The following is a 24,139-nucleotide window of genomic DNA, read 5'->3' on the forward strand; positions in this document are numbered from 1 at the left end:
CATCTTCCAGGCAGCCGTGGGCCCAGCTAGCCGGGGGTCGGGTCCGCCCACAGCTGCCGCTGCATGTGTTTGGGCAGTCTGCAGACCACCCGTACACACATGACAATGGACAGATATTTCTACAGATATATCTGTCCATCGGCTGTGCAGCACAGCCAATGCGATCAATTGACCGGCCAATATATCTGTCAGTGTGTACCCAGCTTTAGGCACTAAGGGGAGGGTTATGGTGAAGATTAGGACTAGAAAAAAAAAATGTCGACCATTTTTGTGTCAACCTTTTGACCCTGTCAACCATTTGTACCTATCGACCTTCTTACATGTCTACCTTTAGTGTGTGGACCTTTTGTCCCCGTCAACCTATTGACTGTCTACCATCTGGTGTCTATCTAGACACTGTCGACCTTTTTACTGTCTCTCTCTTAAGGCCTGATTCAGAGCCGGTCGCTATTTGCGGTCGTTCGTTCAACAAAAAGGGGTGGCTATTCAAATGAACTGTTCGCTCTTTGCGGTCTGTTGACGCCTCTATGTCTGAACGAGCGAACAAAACTTGCGGTTGTAATTTTGAAAAAGACGCCCCCTGGCTGCTCGCACCATACGTCATGTCGGCTATTTATTAGATTAATCGAGTACATCGAACAGCGTATGAACTGCTCGCTATTCTTGTGGCTGGTGTTTGCTACCACAAATTTGCGAGCAGTTCTGGCTATAAAATAACCCAGTGACGTGGTCAATGACGCTCCAGTATTAATTATGCACACCCTTAAAATGCCCGTTTTGACCTTTAAGCACGCCTGCGTTCTGATTTCCACTCCACGTTTTCAAGCACCTTCCCCTGTTACCACCCACATACGCCTCCTCCTGTCACTCATATTAGCAGGCATTTGCTATTTAGCATACAAACGATTTTCGGCCGCACTGACTGGTTCGCGCATGCGTATTACGATCCGTACGCATGCGCAGTTGGGCAAACATCGCTCGGAGCGGCCGCTTACGAGCGGCTCTGAATCAGGCCCTTAATCCACACCCAAGTGTCACAATGGCATGAAAAATGTTAGAAGTTATATTTATTTTATGTACCATTAATGAATGAATGAGAGATGATTGCAAATAAGAGAAGAACTGCTTAGTAAAGAGTGCATAAGCACTGCATTAAGACTTGATGTTTTGGTTTAGCATATCTAGTGGCAGATTATAAGTAGGGCAACTTGCGCCAGTGACAAAATTATTACTACAGGAAGATGAGTCAGATGATTGTAACCTGCATCCAAATGACACAGCTAAGTCTATGAAATTTACTTTTTAGAGTGCTGCCATTTTCCCAATTAACTATTTATGAGAATGTGGTCTGTTCACAAAACATAAGTGATTGAGGAAAGCCCATTGCTAGAGGTACCAAGTTAATTTTTAAGCCGCCACTGAACATGCACCTGATGATACTGTATGTAATGTGTTACCAGGTACCACCACCCAACATCAGCACCTAATGCATTGCAACTTAATAAATAAATTGATCTTGCTTATTTAAAATGTTAGTGTTATATTCTATGCAAAAGAGGCTTTGGTAAGTGTGTTTGGATCATACTCTCAATGCATAGATCACCCATTCGGTGTAGAAAATCCAGCTTTTCCTTTTATGAATTTCAAGTGTCTGTTTCAATGGCAATTAGCAGCTTTATTTTGTTTCTAGAAAATACCAAGTTGCCAGCAAAACATTTTCAAGATTCCCTGTAATCTGTTAAAATGTATCTATCACTTGCAAACACTGGAGGTAGCCATTTTGTTGTCTCCAGGTGAGGTGCACGGATCCAATGCAGAAAACTGCTATTGATCCCGCTATAACATCAATACTATATATACAGGATTTGTGAGTAGAGCGGATACATACAAATTTGGACTGGTACTGTCCATGCTGACAATACAACAATCAAATGTAACACTTTGATGCATAAAATGTAGCTGGAATAATATAGAATTTCATTGGGTTAATAGATTTTCTCTTTTGAAACAGGTGACAGGGATAACTTAAAACAAAAAACAAACAGAGATAAAGGTGAGTATTCCAACCTTCTTTCTTCTTGATTGTTTTCTTGAAGCTGCAGTAGCCTTCAAAAGCAGAAGTACAGAATAGGCAGCCACACCAATGAAGGGCAGACAAACAATGAAAGTTGTAAGGTAAAAAGGATGCACAAACTTGCTGCCTTCAACATATAGAATATAAAATGTCTACAGCAATAGGAATAAAAGCAATGCATTGTTTATATTTGGAATTCAAATTTCACTGTAATATGAGACCACAAAGGCTATTGTAATGTATATGTTTCTAGGTAGGGCCGATGCAAGGTTTCTAGATGCCATAGGCAAAGCTAAACAATACCGCCCCTGCTCCCCCCCAGTACCCTCCACTCCACTACACATAAAACTGGGCTTCTTGAAATATTATTAGATTTATTTTTAGATTTGTTACCAATAGAATTTATTAAAATAACACTATAACAAAAAAATATATAAAAAAAAAAAAATATTAACACTTTTGTGACAGTCATTCAATACTGAGAGCATTTTTGTTAACGCCATACTATTTTTGTTTTACAGTCAATCAATAAATACTGACACCATCTTTGTGACCACCATACAATACTGAGAGCATTTTTGGACCGACCATACTACAGTATATGGAGAGCATTTTCATGACCACCATACAACCTCACTATTAATTTAACTTCCTCAAAAATCATTTACAAATTTAGCAGCATTGCAGCAACCCCATTCAGCATAATGAGAGAGAGAGAGAGATATGCCCTTGGAAATCGAACCCCTGCCGAGGTAGATTTGGCTTGTATCAGACTGACCTTCCAAGGGTGCGCCACCTCGAAGCAGGAGCGAAAACTTGGAAATGCAGATTCAGCCGTTGGATGGCCATGGTCAGAAAAGTGCTTTCCCAACCAGTGGGGATTATCCAGTTTTGGCCAAAAGAGAATGCCCTTACCAAACCAAAGATAGAGTAAGGAATACTCGGTAGTGAATGCGTATGCAAAGTACAGAGCCAAAGGGCCCTTCAAGCCAAACCAGCCATAGCGGAAACCCAGAAGCTACCTGTGGCACATTTTGCCTAGCCTCCCACACAGAGCCTGCAGCGAATTCAGTAGGGACTCCGAGGGTGATCACTGTGAAGCCCCTCGACGAATAAGTCACCAAATGACCATAGCTTATGCCACCCATGTTGAGACTCGCCAAGGCCGGATAACAACCCTAGAACCTATCAAAACAGACCGGAGACAACCCTTCAAAGTCGTTAGTGGATCCCTACCAGACGCTGAGCCCTGCACAGGAAAGGCATATGGTGATCTAAACTACTACTACCGTGTGAGGTGCTTCCACTTGAATACTTAATCCACTGGAAGCTATTGTGCGAGGAACGGAGCCCTCTGAATCTGGCGTTTCCTAAGCCTCCCTGAGGAGACCGGAGAGATCCGCCGAAGGCAAAGAAGTGACTTTCCGTCGCCAGTGCTTGGACAGACCCACAGCCGCCGCTTGGGAATCCATATCCAAACTGCCTAGAGAGTGGCGCATAGTAAGCAATGAATCGAAAATGACAGTATGCCCTCACCCTTTGGGATAGAGCAAGCCTCGTAAGATCCTGCGCATGCGAAACGTCTAATGGAGCCCTGGATGGAGGAAGACGCCTCAAAGACCACCCTATATCTGTGCGCACAGCAGAGGATTCGTGAAAAAACGCACACGGAACCTGATTTAAATCATGGCGTCGCGCGCTGCAAAGCACTGAGCCAGAGTGGGACATGCCTTGGCTGGGAACGTAATCCTATAGAGGGAAAGAAGCCTGTGCTAGTTATGATGGAATACCCAAGCCTGAAATTGGTCTCTATGTGAAGTGCCACCAGCCACACTACGGAGTACACCGACCTGCTGAAATCCCCCGCCCAGGTGGATGCAGCCCCCTAGGTGCCTGTGCGTCATCGGGTCCTATACACACAAGGTCCCCTAGCGCAACTGCCCATTACCCTGTGCATGGGAGAACCATCGCCCAGAATACAGCAAAATTCCTGCATACAAACTACAACACAGTTAGGGCTGTAGCGGGAATCTTACCCATGATCGCAGTGTGGTGAGGTAATAGTGCTAACCATTACACAGTCTTTGTCATCAGAGCCAAAGGCTCAATCAGGCAGAGGCTTGGAGTAACTGTATGTGAGATCACAGGACCCAGCCCAAGTACAGACACCCAAACATCGGAGATGTGCGCTAACCATAAGGTTAGCGTACATCTCTGAATCAGGACTGGATACTGCTAGAAGACTAGCTTCAGCAGCCATCGGCAGGCTCCTCTGACACCAGATCAGATGAGACCGTGTCAGGGAAAAGCCCATCCAGGCATGGTTGCATCCCATGTGACCATGACAAACAAGTAGTTAATAATCATATATTGTGTGTGGTGTGTGTGTTTTTCAATAAACAGTACTGTTAGCTACTACTTCTGCTTGTGCTATTGACTGTCTGCTAGTTGCGTGGATTCCTAACACCTCTCCTTTACCATATTTATGTAGCTATTCCAACACCACACATAATAAACACCTACATTTATTCTATTTGTAATATTTACTCATACTGTATATTACTGGTAAGAACTAACTCACCTATATCTAATACTCTTAGCTGTTAGTGACTCGTATAATATGCAGGCAATTTTTACAGAAGGAGCTCCATTGCTCTAGAGTACTTCGGTAACCACACAGTAGACTTACATTTACAAGAAAAGATCATTAATAAAGTTTGATAGCTTTTACTGAGTTTTTTTTTCTCATTACAGACTACCTTAACTAGTAATTTGTTAATTTGCTAAACCTCTAACCATATATGGTAATTCTTAATTACTACATTATCAAATTGATAGGTACAAGCTATCTTGTAGTACCTATTTTTCCAAACTTAGAACATCTGAAATACTACACTTACAAATAACATTTTACCAAAGAATAGTTCTAAATAGATCTTAAAATGCTACAGAGCTGCTATTACATGTGCATTAGTCAGACACTATTCCTAAAGTACAGTATATAATTCTAAGAATACCGTACACTCTTGCCACTTTAAAACAGAGTGGACCATTACAGATGTGTCCTCTTGCATCTTTGGCGATCGCACTACAAACGTGTGCATGTATCGCGATATGTGATTAGCCGCGGGTGCGTGCGCCAAGCTGCGCAATGCCGTGCACCATATAATCCTATGAGTCGCGAGTGCGAACCCAGCGTGCGTACCCGCTTGCGAGTACGAGACTTGTGCTGTGCGTGGCGCGATTTGCCGCAATAGCGGCAAAGATGCAAAAGAACACATCTGTAGCATTGACATGCACAATCATTTTACACTGATTCATAAAAAATATTTTCCTAGAATCTTTTTAGTCCTTGTTAAGATTACTTTCCATTTTAGTAGACACATTGTTTTCAGACTATGGAGTGCAATCAATTAGCCGTTGGAATCTCACAGCTTGTGGGTTTATGTGGCTTATGTGCCGACAGCTATGTAATTAGCATATTTGCAGTCAATCACCATGTTACACGCTGGCTCCCTGGTCCCCATTATCAGGCCCGGCAGTGTGCCCTACTGCTCTCCAGACTCCTGTCATCCACACCTGTGCAGCTTCTGTTTCCGGTTGCGGGCATGGCATCCTCCCTGGTGGTTCCCATAACGCCGGGTATATGGACGCCGCCATGTAGGAGTGAAGTCACAAAAATAGGCTTTCAGTCCCATGGACAGAGGAAGTGAGTGGCGGTGTGAGGCAGTGAGTGGCAGATTGTGACAGGAGAGGCAAAAATATGCTTTCAGTCCCATGGACAGAGGCAGAGGGTGACAGGGAGAGGCAGTGGACGACAGCAGGAGGCCGTGGGTGACAGGGGGAGGCAGCGGATGACAGTAGGAGGCAGAGGGTGACAGGGAGAGACAGAGGATAACAGCTAGTGGAGCCTGGTTTGCTGCTACACAACTAATCTTGAATTCAGTGGAAATGGACCTGCCCTTCAGTCCTACTAGGAAACTTTCCCCTTCCCTTAGAAGGGCCCTCGCAATGCCCCCACACCCATGGGCCACACAGTGCCCCTACACTGCAGCCCCAAACATGGGGACAGTCACAAACACACACCCCCCTGGTCACGTTCACACTTGCACTTCCTCAGCGCCAGAATAGTGTGCAACATGCCAGCGACATCTAGCAGCAGTGTGACCCACTCCTAGTAGCAACGCTGCCCTCACTGAGGAGCCGTGAACGTAGGGAGAGACAGGGGGAAGCTGCAGGCTGGGGAATGAATAGCATTGGCTACTAAAAGGTCAGCCCCAGGTCCCTCAAGGCAGTGGGGTCGACCATAGTCCCTGCCCTGGGCCAGTCCAACGGTTCTCTAAACAGTTGAGCTCAGGGTCTGAGCCCCTTAATCCGTGGTGCAACGCACCTGCTGCACCAGATAGTTTAATCCTACTCAGACATCTGGCCAGTCCTGAGAAGGTAGGACCCGACCACATGCCCGACAAGGACAATACGCGCAAGGGTGCCCTATTTAATCCCTCTGGCCTGGTAATAAATTGCCAGTACAACTTCTTTCCTAGAGGCCTCAGTACTTTGGCTCCTGGCTCCTGTATGCTTCATTGTGAATCCTGTTGTGTAATTCTGTGATCCCTGCTAAACCTGCACTGTACAATATTAATATCCTGCTGGGCTAACCTGCACTATGCAATTCTGTTGACCTGTTGTGCAACCCTGATATTCTGCTAGGCAATTTTGCTAAACCTGCACTGTGGAATCCTGATATCCTGCTAAACCTGCACTGTGCAATCCAGTTGTCCTGATGGGCAATCCTGCTGAACCTGCACTGCAGTGACATGCGGTGAGGTAAATGGCTTGGGAGGCATTGGCTATTATCAGAGCCAGATTTACAGATTACATATATGAACCTGAGGTTTCATGTGGGCATTATACAAAGGTGCAGCAGAATATAGTGCTGGTAATTTGGTGAGTTTTGATCAGGGATGTGTGGAAAAGGTAGACAGGGGAGGAAGTGCCTTACCTGCCATACACTTTTTACTTCAGAGTTTTGAATAAAAATTGTTAGAATAATACAAAGAAGATATTTATAATATTTTTATTTTTTTCTTATAATTATTATAGTCAGAACTTTGGAGTATGCCTAAGTATGACAGGAAAGGCTCTGCCTCACCTTACCGCACATCACTGCTGCACTGTCATTCCCTATATTTTACCGTGCTATCCAGTTATACCTGTACTGTGCTATCCTGATATCTTCTTTAGGTGTTGGGTATGGGAGGTCAGCGGTCAGTATACAAACGCCAGCATCCTGACAGGGATAAAATACAGATACCTGACGGTAAGTTTCCCAACGATACCACTAAGCCTCCCTCCCCATAACCTAAACCTAACCTCCCCAAGTGGCTTAACCTAACCCTCTCCCATAGTGCCTAACACCAACCCTTTCCTTAGTGCCTAACCCTCCTCTTAGTGCCTAACCTTAACCCCTAACCTAGTGGTTCCCAAACTTTTTTGAATCACGGCGCCCTAGTGCATCAGCATTGTTTTCACGGCACCCCTAAGCCAAAGGTTTGTTATCGAGATATTCAGAAAAAATGTAGTGAAGTAGTAAAGTGAAGTAAATTGAGCTGACCTGTCATCCTTAGGGTCAGTTATGTGGTAGGGGACAGGTCTGCTCTTCAGTTTGTCCACATATGTACCTTAGATTGACCATAAATAATTTGATTTGGTGCTGGACCACCAAACTGAGGCACCCCTGCAACTGTCCCGAGGCACCCCAGGGTGCCACGGCACACAGTTTGGGAACCACTGATCTAACCCAAATACTGACTGGAATCAACATTCCAGTGCTGGCATTCTAAGCGCCAGCATCCCAACAGCCAGGATTTCAACTAACCCCCTTCTTCAGTACTACGTAGATTCCTGCTACCTTGTCTGACGCAAACCTGTATTTTGTTCTTGTATCCTGTCCCCTACTCAAAGGACCTTGTGGGGTATATTTACTAAAGTGCGGGATTATAGAAGTGGAGGTGTTGCCCACAGCAGCCAATCAGATTCCAGCTATTATCTTCTTGAAGGTGCTAGATAAATGATAAGTATAATCTGATTGGTTGCTATGGGCAACATCTCCACTTCTATAAACTCCCTCTTTATTAAATATACCAGTGTATCTGCAAACTCTTGCTACATGTATCTGTGCAGCATTACATTGCTTTTGCCATCTCCTATCAGTCATGATAGTTAGCTCCTGATTCTAGTTTGTATGACTAGTAGTATTATGCAGCCATTTAGGTTTGCGAACATTCCAGTCACAACAGCAAGTCCAAGAGTCTGAATCCCAATCCTCCTAGTGCTCTGATACCAAATCTTAAAAAAAGGTTTCTTCATCAATTTCTGTTCATAATCCGACGAGGTGTAAGCAGAAATAAAAGAAGACCGCTACACTGTAACTGACTGTTATAATAGCCTACGGCTCACCCAAAATCTTCCCTAAGCACTTTACTTTGATCACTAGACATTTATTAGATCACTTTCTGGACTGGAACTTCCTTACTTAAGCATATGTTTAATGGAAGAAACCTGTAAACTGTAGTTGTATTGAACAGTTTACACTTTAGTGTTTGTGTAATTTGAATTTGCTAATAACATTTATATTTTAAATGTATAGATTTTCTTCATATTAAAAGAAAATATGGGTAGAAAGTGATATGGACACAGTAAAAAAACATAAAAAATCTGAAAAAACCCACAACCACCTTGATTTAAGCACTGGTGGCGTGGGGTATAGATAGCATACAATAAAAGTCACATTGGTTGTTAAGCTATTATCACACCAGATCACCACAGTTTTCTCATGACAGCAGATCTATTTGGATTGTAATGATAGCACCAACAGGGTTATTATCCTAGGTCAGTGATGGGCAACAGGAGGCCCCGGGGCTGAATAGTGCCCTCCAAGCCTTCACTTGCAGTCCCTAGCTCCTTCCTACTTTGTTGTCATATTTGTTTGTTGTAGTTTGTAATACTTGTCTATATCGCAGCCGATCTCTTATTACAGATAGGTGTCTTTTCATTGATTGATAGTAATATTTAACTTTTTTACTGAGGTTAAAGCTGGGTACACACTATACGATGTGTAACCCAGCGATAGTGCAATGTGATATAATGATACATTGTGCGCTGCCATACACACTACTCAATCCGGTGTACGAGGGTGCGATGTGTCATTACATTGCATGTTCTTCACTGTAGACGGGACGATGCGATGAACGACAGTCATTAACAATGGATCGGATATACACACTGGATGGTGTGTTTGATAGATCGGTACAATCCGCATCAGAACGATATATTGTATAGTGTGTACCCAGCTTAAGAGTAATGTGTGGCATTTTTAAAGGTTAGATGCCCCCGTCTGTACCCTCTGAAGTGTCTTACTGTCCTAGATAGTATACTAAAATTGTGCCTGTGGGGTGTGGGTGGATATAAGTAATTAGTGAATATGGAAGAAAATAAATATGACTTATTGGGGAAATAATATGGTAAAATTAAATGTCTGATATTACAGATGATGACTAAGAATACCTGAGAATTGTGTGTGATAGTTAAAGAGCATAATATTGGGAATGAGAGACTGTGGAGAGTAAAGCTGCATACACACGTAAAGATTTGCTGTCCAACCACCCAACTAGTTGATTGATTGGAATGAAAATCTGGTAAGGTAGGAAAGCAAATGACAATCAGCAATTTGCTCCCAAACGCCGGAAAATTAACAAAAACTGTTGTTTGAACAATTGTTTTTGGATCAAACATTTAACAAACTTGTCTGAACGACCATTTTCATCTGTTTTCTGGCATTTAGGAGCAAATTGCTGATCATCAGTTACTCCCATACCTTACCCGATTTTCATTCCAACCAATCAACTAGTTGGATGGTTGGACAGAAAATCTTTACGTGTGTATGCAGCATTACAGTTTACCTGCTAAATTGTAACTTACGTTGGCCACACACATAAGTGGAGCCAGTTATGTAGTATTTGGAAATGAAGGTGAAGGGCCAAATGCTACAGATCTGGTTATTTGGCTTGGACACCAAGTGACTGGATCACAGGGAGGGGTGAACAAACCAGTATGATTTTCAGAATTTCCAGAGAACAGTCAGAGTGGCTACCAGTTACACTTTGCACCAGGTTTGCTGAGGTTTTTGTCTTACAGATGGAGAGAAAAAGAACAAAAATGGACAGCATCCCAACACTCATGCTGTCTGTCGCTGTGTAGAAAAGAATATAATGTATCTAGTTTGTTTTTTTTGCTAAATACATTGCAGATTTCTACAAAGTGACAAACCATGCATTTTGAGTCATGCGAGACATTTGTTATGGTGCATACACACGGTCAGATATGTCAGATGAACGATTTGCAAACGATTGAACGATTTTTTACTGTATTAAAATGAATGGAAATCGTCCAAAACTGACTGCAAACACATCAGATGTCAGATATCGTTATCTGACAAACGAGAATGTGCATCGTTCATCGTTGCACACATGTGAGATTTTTCTTTCAGATATGAACGATTGAACGATTTTTTAAATCGTTATCGTGCAGATCTGAAGAAAAATCTGACCGTGTGTATGCACCATTATTTTAGTACACAGTGCAATGCAATAATCAAATAATGATCAAATGAAGAGCTTGATTTATAAAACAATCTTATACAATCAAAACAAACATAACTTTAAAAAGTTAAAGGATACTGAATGAAAAGAAAAATGTGCAATTAAAAGAGAGAACAGCCTGTGAGAGCACAAAATTATAAGCAAAACTGTACAAGAAATAAATATTACCTCTTCTTTTTCTTTTTTTCCTTCTTTTTTAATTTTTCCAAGTCTTTTTTTGCCATATCTATGATTTCTGTTGTCCCTTTCTCAGCTGATACTAAGGAGTTAGGGAATGGAGAATGGCCAGAAAGATAAGACGCTCGTGATGAAGCGCTCGATAGACTCCTTCGAAGATTTCCATTTACAGCTTCACTTTCTAACAATTTTGCACTAATAAGAAAAACCAGGAATAATACCAGGTTACATACTTGTATCTTTAAATAAAATAGCATTTTACAATGCAACTAAAATACATTTTAACCTTACAATAATCACTATAGCTTAAACACTTAAAAATGTGTGCCCCAAGATCTCAGTGAAAATGCAGTTAGTGTGATTGTCTATGATCTCAGTGAATGTGCAGTAAGTGTGATTGTCCATGGTGTCAGTGAATGTGCAGTAAGTGTGATTGTCCATGGTGTCAGTGAATGTGCAGTAAGTGTGATTGTCCATGGTGTCAGTGAATGTGCAGTAAGTGTGATTGTCCATGGTGTCAGTGAATGTGCAGTAAGTGTGATTGTCCATGGTGTCAGTGAATGTGCAGTAAGTGTGATTGTCCATGGTGTCAGTGAATGTGCAGTAAGTGTGATTGTCCATGGTGTCAGTGAATGTGCAGTAAGTGTGATTGTCCATGGTGTCAGTGAATGTGCAGTAAGTGTGATTGTCCATGGTGTCAGTGAATGTGCAGTAAGTGTGATTGTCCATGGTGTCAGTGAATGTGCAGTAAGTGTGATTGTCCATGGTGTCAGTGAATGTGCAGTAAGTGTGATTGTCCATGGTGTCAGTGAATGTGCAGTAAGTGTGATTGTCCATGGTGTCAGTGAATGTGCAGTAAGTGTGATTGTCCATGGTGTCAGTGAATGTGCAGTAAGTGTGATTGTCCATGGTGTCAGTGAATGTGCAGTAAGTGTGATTGTCCATGGTGTCAGTGAATGTGCAGTAAGTGTGATTGTCCATGGTGTCAGTGAATGTGCAGTAAGTGTGATTGTCCATGGTGTCAGTGAATGTGCAGTAAGTGTGATTGTCCATGGTGTCAGTGAATGTGCAGTAAGTGTGATTGTCCATGGTGTCAGTGAATGTGCAGTAAGTGTGATTGTCCATGGTGTCAGTGAATGTGCAGTAAGTGTGATTGTCCATGGTGTCAGTGAATGTGCAGTAAGTGTGATTGTCCATGGTCTCAGTGAATGTGCAGTAAGTGTGATTGTCCATGGTGTCAGTGAATGTGCAGTAAGTGTGATTGTCCATGGTGTCAGTGAATGTGCAGTAAGTGTGATTGTCCATGGTCTCAGTGAATGTGCAGTAAGTGTGCCACGGTCTCAGTGAATAGTTGGAAATATGCTTTCAAGAGTATGCAGATTCAAGCACATTTTGCACTTATGACTCTATATACTAAGAAAGGAGGAACATGAGAGGGAGGCGGAGTGCATGTATAGGCCCAGCACAGGACATTTAGGCCACAAAACAAACATGTTCACCATCAGTATTCATTTCTCTTGCGAGTGCTCAATTTCTGGTTCAAAATACGCACAAATAATCAGCAGTTGCTTTTAATTGGCATATTGATACATCCTACAGTATATAAATTATTAGCATGGCTGCTTGCAGTCTATTTGAATTATTTAATATTTGCATGCATTTCGCGGCAGGAAATTATTTTCCCATGACAATAAAGGGGAAAACAGCATATATATGTACATTTACTTTCGGATGGAATGGTATTTTACATGGTAACTTAACTTTATTAATGACAATGCCCAGACACAACACTTCACTAAAGTACTAATATGACTAATCAAAGTAAAGCCACATCATCTGGCGTAAACTAGATATGCTACTCCTGCAGAAGACGCATCTTGAGACGTTTCCGACTAAGCATACTGTACAACTCTACATCAGGCCCTGAAAGGAGCAGTTTTGAAGCTGTAGTACCTCTGTAAAGCCAGAAGGTGATACAATTAAGCAACCAATTGAGTAGCTTTATTTGCTATATTTATTTATTACCAGTTATTTATACAGAGAATATTTGGCCATTCATCAGTCTCTGCCCAAATGGAGCTTACAATCCATAACCCTACCACATGCTGACACATATACGCACTAGGGTTATTTTTCTCAGGAGCCAATTAACCTACCAGTATATTTTTGGAGTGTGGGAGGAAACTGGAGCACCTGGAGGAAACCCACACAAGCACAGGGAGAATATACAAACTCCACACAGTTAGAGCTGTAGTGGGAATTGAACCCACAACCTCAGTGCTGTGAGGCAGTTATACAGTCTGTGTAAAGTTGTGAAAAGGTCTTGTACACGCCGTAATGGGTATGTTTAGTTTAGTACATTCTATTTCTCCAAAAATGTCAGTTTTTCTAACGGTTCTATTTTGGTATATTATCTCTTACCGGAGATCTTCAATTTCTTTTATATAGTTGTGAACCATATTGCTTATTTCTTCATTACCATCACCTGCAAAATAAATGTTACATTTTTAAATATAGTAAATATTTGATTGTCTTTTACTTTAAAATATATTCAGTCTTTTAGTAAGGATATATGAAGCACAAAATATTTTTTTTTTTCAGACAACATAAATCACTTTATCAACAGACAACAGCAAGTCACGGTGAAAAGTAAGTTTAAAAAATGTAGAACATTTTATTCTTTTATCATTTCAAGGTGCGAACACAACAATTTTTTACAGATTTAACGACAACGACGTCGCTATCGTTAAATCGTTTGCAAAATCGTTCATCTTTTTAAGGTGAAAGATATACGATAAACGTTCATGCGCGTTCACGTTTGTACAAAAACAAGAAAACATCCTGCAACAGGACCTCAATTTAGATATATAGATATTTGATCCAAAATCAAAATTAAAATCACAAAACCAACAGTATAATATGAACTAAAGAATTAATGAATGTTAGCGAGTTAGTGGTGCTCCCCTGGGTTAGCAGCAGTACAAATGTATACTTAGAGAAGTTTTTTGTAAATAGACAAGAGATCTGTGAACAGAAGAACAAAAAGGGAGAAAAACCCTTTTTGGGGGCACATCTTGTAATGAATATAACAATATTAAAAATTAACTTTTAATAGATAAAGATAAAAAATTATCTCATAGAATATCTATTAAAAGTTAATTTTTAATATTGTTATATTCATTACAAGATGTGCCACCAAAAAGGGTTTTTCTCCCTTTTTGTTCTTCTGTTCACAGATCTCTTGTCTGTTTACAAAAAAATTCTCTAAGTATGCGTTCACGTTTGTAGTTCATCGTCCATTCTGACTGTACAACAAACGATTTTCGTTCAGAAAATTGTTCATATTGTACAGAATGAACGATAAACAATGAACGATTTCCATTTCACTGTATGCATTATTAAAAAATAGTTCGTGAAAATCATTCAGTAATTTCAAGAGAAAATATGAACGAAAATCGTTCACTAATATCGTTTGTTACCAACATCGTTGTGTGTCTATGCAGCTTTATTAGTCAGGTTGCCTCTAGAAATCATAACTACACGGCTTTACATTGCGTAGCCTACAATGCAATATACGACAAGGGTTAAGGTGGGTACACACCTAGCAGATATATCTGCAGATCGAATGATCTGTAAATATATTTGTAGATGATGGTCGTTCATATATTTGGAACAACCATCATCTACCAGGCAGCTGCGGGTCCCGCTGGCCAGGGGTGCGGATCCGCCTCTCTCCCCGCGGCTGCATGTGTACGGGCGGTCGGCAAACCACCTATACACACTTGCCAATGGACAGATATGTCTGCAGATATATCTATCATTCTGCTGTGCAGCACAGCCAACGCGATATGTCTGTGAACGACATCGTTCACAGACATATCGCTGGTACACACTGTCCGGTATGCAGTCAGGAAGCAGACGGTTGGAATTCCGACCGCCGACTCTGCAATCCCACAGGGGAGAAATGATAGGTGTCGAAATCCCGACGCCTATCACTATCCTTACGCCGGCAGCCCGACATGCCGAACAAAGGTGAAACGGACAACCGCGGAGGGGTGAGGGTTTGGTTAGGGGCTCCAGGCGGGGACTTCAGGTTAGACACCCCCCTGGGAAAGTTAGGGTTAGGCTTGGGAAAGGGGGGGAGGGGTTATGGTTAGGCACCCCCGAGGGGAGGTTAGGGTTAGGCACCTCCCCTGGAGGGTTAGGTTTAGGCTGCTGGGACGGGGGGTTTAGGCACTTACGGGGGGGGGTTAGGGATAGGCACAAGGGGGGGGGGAGTGAGGGATAGGCACTAAGGGGGGGTTTGAGTTAGGCACCCCTAAGGGAGGGTTAGGGTTAGGGGAGAGAGAAAGGGTTAGGTATAGTTAGTGTACTTACCGATCGGGATTTTCATTGGTGCCAGTCTTCCAGCGTCGGGATTTGAATCGCCGGCCTTAGGTCCAGCAGTCATTTATTCCGATCCCCACTGGCCGACGGGCACCAGTTATATTGGCCGATCAATAAATTGTTCGGCCAATGTATCTGTCAGTGTCTATATATGCATCAACTTTTCTACTGACCATGCTGTTAGTAAGGTCCTTTGACATTTGCATTACAGCTTCTGGGAGCCCTGGCTATTATGTCTAATGTTTGTTTTGGGTATTAAGGAACGCTGTTTTCTGTTGCTCCATTATTGTGCCAGGGTTTGTTTGCTTTCTTGATATATAGTGATTGAGATCTCGAATCTCTTTTTAACATTTATCACTATAAAATAAGCATAGTAATACAATTATGTGACATGGCATACAGACTTTTCTTTCATTAGAGAGGCCCTTTCTATCCTGGGAAATTTCCTTTTAATTATGTTGCTTGTCACATGCAAACTTGTGCACATACACAGTCGTACCCCTCCTGCTGCATTTGCATTTTTGTAAGTACGGAATTGCAAAGCTGTCTGCATGCAGCTTTGCAATTCTGTCGATGCTGAATCACCCCATATGTGCGAATCATGCCCTGCGAGTCTCTCATCTACACACATACAGCAACTCCAAAATCCCAACTAAGGTCATTAATAGTTTAAACCGTTTTATGTCAAAATCTATTCATCATACGATTCTGACATATAATCTATAGTTTTGAAAAAAAAACTAAGAAAAGTGTATTGTATACAAAGAAATTAAAATGACAAATGCAGGTTTCCTAGATCACATTACTATCAGATTGGCACATCCAGTGTATTTGTGAACATTATTGTTCGGTTTATCATAGAGGATAACACCAGAATTAAAAAGGATACACAATTATATAAATGTCATATTTATTGTGTTCTATTTTATTACAAATGTCTCCTTATACTGCTTTCCAAGTGAAGGTATTTGTTTCCCATAGTGCAGCCAATTATGTATTAAAAGATATCTAAAATGTATTTTATGATATTAATGTTATTTTGCATAGGACAACTGATTCATTGTTTTTAAATTGTGAAAGAATGACTGTTGTACTCTGAACGATCATCAGCACAGCAGTTTCAGTGGTTTACCCCTACTGTACCAATTCCCTTCTAAATAGTAGGTTACAATCTCAAATATTATCAAATGTAGAAAGAACATTTTAATTTTTTGGACCTCAAGAACCTCATTGATGAAGGCGGGAAGGAAACTAAATTTGCACAACATGCATTGCCTTTACAAAAATAATTTTAAAAAAAAAAGCACATTAACAGACTCCAAGGTCTTCTCCATATTACAGGCTGAAATATTTATTAATCAAGAATAGAGAAATATTATTCACCAATACCGAAAATACCCTCATAGTGTTATAAATCAAATAGTATTGCCCTCATAATAATATGCCCTTATGAGCCCCCATAATCATTTTTCGATGAAAACCGCATGCAATGAGTGGCGATTTGGCAAAGCTTGATGAGTCTTCCCCTTAGTCTCTGTGTGTCACTAATGCAATGATTCAGAGTCACATGCAAGTTGGCCACAATTATACCCGCATTGCGTGCATGTTATTAAATGTGGATATTCGCTCATGTGCCAAGTTGTACACATCTATGCTTGCTTTCATAGCCATCACTTGCACTAGCCCTATCCTTGGTGCAAGAATCCATATGGAGACAGATGGATCTCTGTGAACACACATTTCAGCATTGCCTGCAATTTTGTTGACACACACTCAACACTCCCTCACTGAACATAGCTTTTGGGTGACCACCATGTTACACTATTCAGTAAGATGCACCAGCGCTACGCGTAACTCTGAATAGTCTCGTAGATCAACAGTGGATTATCCAGTGGTAACATGTGATACTATTACATAGAGCAGCTGTCAGAAGAGGCGTCCGCACAGGTAAAAAGTTCCTCTCTATTGGCTGGGAGGTAAGTCATTACTGATTTCTAATCAATATTAGAGTGCTCAGCTTTCAGTGACAGTGTGTTCCTTCTCCTTGGGCTAGTATTGATCTATAAAGTACAGTATAGAAGGGGAACTGATAGCAGAAATGTTACACAGCTGAAGCTGCTGTGTAGATTATCTATTGAGACATTCAGAAATCAACATTCATTTCTTTCACAATAAACAAAGCATTAGTTGTCCCATGAACATCATAACTGCAAGCTCAGATAATACAGATTTATCTCTTAAGGACAGATAAGGATACAGTGACAGATATAGTACATTTTAGATGACAATGAACATTTGACGGACTACACTATAACAAAACGGTACATTTATTTGTTATAAAATAGAATCTTCTATTTATAGAATTGTCTCATTTTAATTTTGATCTTATCCTTCATGATAGATCTGCCAATAATGTGCGGACACACATCGGATGTGACAACTTCATAATGAAGGCATATGGAAAAACCTGCATTTTTATTATGATAAATCCTTTGCAGATATTAAGCTTTCTATTCATAATTAATAACATGGATGTGTGCACCCTACCTGTAATTGTTCCTGAGGGACGTATTGCAGACTTCCCATCTAACAGGAGGAGCAGGAGGTGTGCCATCTACTAACAGTGTTGGGGTTTTGATGAACGTTGCTATATATGTGTAATGCCGCGTATGCACTAGCAGATAATGAGCAATTGCACGATTACGACATCTTAATCGTGCATGAAAATGTTGAAAATGACCAGCGATGCGCGCTCCCGCTGGTCGTTTTCAACATCAATTATCACCTGAACATGCTGGTTAATCTGCTGATAATGACAGATTGGCCATGTTCATGCATGATGGAGGGTGCCTACACTGAACGACTAATCATTCAGTGTAGGCACTGCAGGGGATGGGGAATGACGGTACGATTACGATGTCGTAATCGTACTGTCGTTACCTCATCTGCTAGTTGATGTATGCCTTAAGAATAGTGCTGTTTACACTTTTTTCAATATTCATCCTTAGATTAAATTAAACCTAGATAACTTGTATTTATTTAGTTGATAAAGATGGTGTACAGTCTGGGATATGACTATAGATTGGATTTTGAAAAACGGTCAAACAAGCGAATAGTTGTATTATTTGATGACAAATAAAATTAAATATAGTATCACAATAAATATAGACAATATTACGTCTTACAATGTCTGGCAAAATTAACCCTAGATGGTGTGTGTGTCCATGTAGTAGGATATACAGGTTGTAAGCTTCGCTGGGGCAGGAACAATTGATGTGTACCAATAATAATTGAGGGTGGTCTGTCCTGTCTCCATCATGTGCAGTGAGAGCAGCAGTCAGCAACAGTGATGGGACAGGAGAACAAGTAAGCATAGTGGGGAGGAGACAGATAGGGGCAGGGCAGTTGTTTCCCGCCATATGCTGGTCCAGCTTACTTGTGATGAGATATTCCCTGTAAGGTGCTGTGAAGTATGTAAGCACATTTGATAAATGTGCTTCTAGGTGAGTATATCACAAAATTTTAATTCTATTTTAAAACAAAAATATGTACTTCATGAAAATGTTTCCAGCAGTTTTATTAAACAGTTTTATTTTAATGTAAATGTTGGTTACAAGTGCATATACAACTCGGGTGCAGCAGAGATAAGAGTTAAGGAATGTTATTTGTAACTATTCAATATACATTAGATTGTTACAACTTCTCTTATGTAATCCAATGACTAACGATAGGACTAAAAAAGGTGAGATTAAATGTAAAAAAAGAAACGATACATAATAAATGCTGATGATGGTAAGTTGTACCTGCTCTGGCAAGGACTTGGCTAGCCTGCTCGCTCATGAGTTGAGTGATTCTGCTTCTCAGTGCATCAATAGTTTCTTGCATGGCCTTAATTCTCATGCGTAGATTGTTGTTTTCCGTCTGTAACATTGCATTTTCATGGAACATGTCGTTTATATTCTCAACACCTTCTTCATCGATTATTCTTTTACCCTACAGATTTTGTAAAAAAAATTAGGAATCCGGTGGAGATTGCAAATATACACATTTTATGTATGCACATAAACCACTTAACTGACTAATATTTCTATTATCAAATTGTGTCAATAATAACCATTTTTAACGTGATTCAGTATAAGTTTTTCAATAAAATAGGCAGATTTGTTAATACTGTAAAGGGTTAAAATTACTCCTATATGCACAATTTGCTCATTTAAAAACAAAAATTAGAAAAAATAGTATTCGTATATATACACACATATATATATATATATATATATACACACACACACACACACACACACATATATATATCACTGGATGTAGTCCGGCACTCAGAAATGTATACCACACAGCTTGCCTGGGTGCACAGCCAAAGGAGTAATGCATGGAATAGAGAACGGCAGGCACTCAGCAGGACCAGACACCTAAACAATAATGAAGCCAGACGGAGCCGGTGTATGGGTCAACGTTTCAGCAGAGCCAACTGCTTTTATCAAGACATGTCTTGATAAAAGCAGTTGGTTCTGCTGAAACGTTGACCCATACACCGGCTCCATCTGGCTTCATTATTGTTTAGGTGTCTGGTCCTGCTGAGTGCCTGCCGTTCTCTATTCCATATATATATATATATATATATATATATATATATATATATATATATATATATATATATATATATACATACATACACACACGCCCATATATACAGTACTGTGCAAAAGTTTTAGGCAGGTGTGGTGCAATGCAGCAAAGTGAGAATGCTTTAAAAAACAAATGGGTTAATAGTTTATTTTTATCAATGAACAAAATGCAAAGTGAATGAACAGAAGAGAAATCTAAATTAAACCAATATTTGGTGTGAACACCCTTTGCCTTCAAAACAGCATCAATTCTTCTAGGTACACTTGCACTCAGTGTTTGAAGGAACTTGGCAGGAAGGTTGTTCCAAACATCTTGGAGAACTAACCACAGATCTTCTGTGGATGTAGGCTTGCTCAAATCCTTCTGTCTCTTCATGTAATCCCAGACTGGCTCGATGATGTTGAGATCAGGGCTCTGTGGGGGCCATATTATCACATCCAGGACTCCTTGTTCTTCTTTGTGATGAAGATGGTTCTTAATGACATTGGCTGTATGTTTAATGACATTGTATTGCTGCAGAATCAATCTGGAGCCAGTAAGACGCCTCCCTGATGGTATTGCATGATGGATAAGTATCTGCCTGTATTTCTCAGCATTGAGGACACCATTAATCCTGACCAAATCCCCAACTCCATTAGCTGTAATACAGCCCAAAATTTGCAAGGAACCTGCACCATGCTTCACTTTTGCCTGCAGAGACTCATTATTGTACCGCTCTCCAGGCCTTCAGCAAACAAACTGCCTTCTGTTACAGCTGAATATATAACATTTTAACTTATTAGTCCAGATCACCTGCTGCCAGTTTTCTGCACCCTAGTTCCTATGTTTTTGTGCATAGTTGAGTCGCTTGGCCTGGTTTCCACGTCGAAGGTATAGCTTTTTGACAACAATTCTTCCATGAAGACCACTTCTGGTCAGACTTCTCCGAACAGTATATGAGTGTACCTCGGTCCCACTGGTTTCTGCCAGTTCTGAGCTGATGGCACTGTTGGACTTTGATGGAAAGCATGATGTGTCTTTCATCTGATGCACTAAGTTTTTTTGGCCGACCACGGAGTCTACGGTCCTCAACGTTGCCCGTTTCTTTGTGTTTCTTCAAAAGACCTTGAACAGCACATCTTGAAAGTCCAGTCTGCTTTGAAATCTTTGCCTGGGAGAGACCTTGCTGATGGAGTATAATTACCTTGTGTCTTGATGCTGTGCTCAGTCTTGCCATGGTGTATGACCTGTGACATGAAACGGTCTTTCACAACCTCACCTTTGTATCAAAGTCTGACTGTTCCTCACAGAGTTATAAGCCTCCTACGAAGCTGTTTCTGTTTCAGTTAATGACTGTGTTTCAGCCTACATATGAAAATGATGATTATTATCGCCTGCTTGGTATGATTGGTTAATCATACACCTGACTATAATCCCTCAAAATCCCTGACTTTGTGCAAGTGTACCTAGAAGAATTGTTACTGGTTTGAAGGTAAAGGGTGGTCACACCAAATAATAATTTGATTTAGACTTCTCTTCTGTTCATTCACTTTGCTTTTTGTTAATTGCTAAAAATACTCTTATTGTTGAAAGCATTCTTACTCTGCAGCATTTTTTCCACACCTGCCTAAAACTTTTGCACAGTATTGTTTGTGTGTGTAATATTATATATATATATATATATATATATATATATATATATACACACACACACATATATATACACAGGTTGAGTCTCCCATATCCAAATATTCCGAAATACGGAATATTCCGAAATATGGAATATTTTCTGCATGACAGAGATAGTGAAAACTTTGATTTTTGATGGCTCAATGCACACAAACTTTGTTTAAGGCACAGAATTATTAAAAATAAAGTATAAAATGACCTATAGGCTGTGTGTATAAGGTGTATATGACACATAAATGAATTTCATGTATTTACACAAACTTTGTTTGAGCCACAAAATTATTGAAAATATTGTATATAATTACCTTCAGGCTGTGTGTATAATGTGGATATAAATCATAAATGCATTCTGTGTTTAGATTTGGGCCGTATACCTAAGACATTTCAATATGGTATGCAATTATTCCAAAACACGGAATATTCCGATATCCAAAATACCTCTGGTCCCAAGCATTTTGGATATGGGCGACTCAACCTGTATATTTATATATATATATATATATATATATATATATATATATATATATATATATATATATATATATATATATATATATATACACACACACATTTACATACATACGTTAAAGTTTTTATTTTCAAACTCTAAAAAATTATTTTCCTTACACTTCTTGCATGACTTCACAGGACCACCCATGATTTGCTGATGCTGGAAGGGAAGGAGAGCAGAGGAGGCGGGCTATAGTTCAGTCTTGTGAGCGATCTACCAGGATCGCTCATCACAACTGCCCTCTGGCAGTGACTGCAGCCAAAAGAAAAAAGGGAAGCCTCATCTTCCCTGAGCCTGGGCTGCAGTAAGACTGTCTTCCTGTATGTCCCTCCTTCTGTAGCCCGGATGGCAGGAGAAGGTTGACGTTGCCACTGTGCTGTCGGCCAGGTGGGCTGAGCCCGGCACCTGCTGTTAGATTAGTCTCTGGTAGCTGCCGGCAGGATACTCTGACACTTGACATCAACCGCGGTCTAAGTGGTCGGCCGGGGCCATTCAATTACAGCCCGCAGATTGTATTTAACGTGGATTTCTGTTGGATTCTGAAGGAGGCTTGAACAGATTCGCAGTAAGTACCCTTATCACACATGCCATGAACGTGTTAACCCGTAACTCTGGATAATTGGCCCGGAACCTATGGGTTAACGTGCAAAGAAAAGGGAGAGCAGCCGGACTGCAAAGTAAACAGAGCAGCCGTGGCTCATAGTAGCAGCAACTTCTTTCCCAGCATGTCCCGATCACTGTGGCCAGGGGACATATAAACATATTAGAGTCTCTGCCCCCACATTTTGCCCTATATAAATCGATAAATATAGATTTAATGATGCATCAAAAGTTATACATCGGAAATATCTATATTTATATAGATCTCTATCAAAATTAGGCTTCATGGATTGTTTTGACTATGGTGATCCAGCATCAAATAAGAATATCGATACAGGACCTCAAATTACGGATCACTAATGGTCATAAATAGTTTAAAAGTTAATATTCTTGCAAAGTGTACCATAAAAATTTGTATTTGTACGGTATATTGTGTTTCAAAATAAATTCTATGTATATATATTTATTTATTTTTAAATAAAACTGCGTTGGTTAAGTTTTAAATAGATTTTCTTGACCTAATTCAATTATAAAAAAATAAAAATTCTGGAGTGGTTTTTGGAACAAATATTAGCCAGTTAGGTGGTTAACTCAGACAGCAGGTAACTCTCTCTACATAATCAGGGTGCAGCACAGTCAGTAGTGCATTGTTTTGTCTCATAGTAAAATTTAAAAACAGTGAAAGCACAGCCTCATTCGGGTGGGATTGCACTGCACATATGCCCAAAAAAGCGTGCTCCGAAGAGACCCCAGTGCTGCCCTATGAGGACAGAGTGGGAGCCTTAGCAGGGTGATGTGTCACCAGGACCCCCTTGCTATCGGACCATGTAACAAATGCACGACTTCTGCACTGGCGCTAATTCTGTAATAGAGTATAACGTAATTAACAATAACAATGGAAATCACAAAACAGATGTAAAATGTCTGTGTTCTGGGCTGCCATGAGAACTGAATTTCCATCATACCGTTTTATACTCCATCAGTTCCATCTGAAGACGTGCTATTTCATTTCGCAGTGCATTTATCTGTTGACTTGTTCGGTCCTGGTTGACCATAACTTTGTTCTTGATATTACGTGCTCTATTGGCGTATTTCAGTGTGTTCAGTGTTTCCATGAAGTCTCTGTCTGAGGGACTTACACATGCTATCATAATAGTTTGGCTAAAAATGAAACACATTTTATTTATTTTTTCTACAGTGAATGTGCATCATGAAACATATAAGACATATTTGTGATTCTAAAGGATTTAGTTTATATGAATGGGTGTTATATTCCAAAACACATTATTAGTTGGAATAAAAGTAATTGTAGCAATATACAACAGAATTCTATTAAACATATTATACAACATTTTGTAAGAATATTTACTATTAGTATAGCTACTTTACAGGTGTGCTATCTATCCGTACTGTTACACA

At 40.4% G+C, this 24,139-nt stretch overlaps 1 protein-coding gene across 10 annotated transcripts in view; it reads right to left on the reverse strand.

The window, feature by feature from the left end:
- KIF21A (kinesin family member 21A) overlaps positions 1 to 24,139 on the reverse strand; it is a 172,540-nt gene that overhangs the window by 66,287 nt on the left and 82,114 nt on the right. For 6 of the 10 annotated variants that reach the window (XM_088480186.1, XM_088480185.1, XM_088480187.1 and 3 more), the window contains exons 8-12: positions 23,686 to 23,881; positions 19,101 to 19,290; positions 13,333 to 13,396; positions 10,903 to 11,106; positions 2,068 to 2,106 (exon numbers count right to left, since the gene is read on the reverse strand). In XM_088480186.1, coding sequence (XP_088336312.1) covers positions 2,068 to 2,106; positions 10,903 to 11,106; positions 13,333 to 13,396; positions 19,101 to 19,290; positions 23,686 to 23,881 — 693 coding nt within the window. The remainder of the gene's footprint in view (positions 1 to 2,067; positions 2,107 to 10,902; positions 11,107 to 13,332; positions 13,397 to 19,100; positions 19,291 to 23,685; positions 23,882 to 24,139) is intronic. The other 4 variants (XM_088480188.1, XM_088480184.1, XM_088480183.1 and 1 more) reach the window with 1 other exon arrangement.

Source organism: Taudactylus pleione, unplaced genomic scaffold (assembly GCF_031769625.1).
Source record: "Taudactylus pleione unplaced genomic scaffold, aTauple2 ptg000251l, whole genome shotgun sequence".
Taxonomy (NCBI): Eukaryota; Metazoa; Chordata; class Amphibia; order Anura; family Myobatrachidae; genus Taudactylus; species Taudactylus pleione.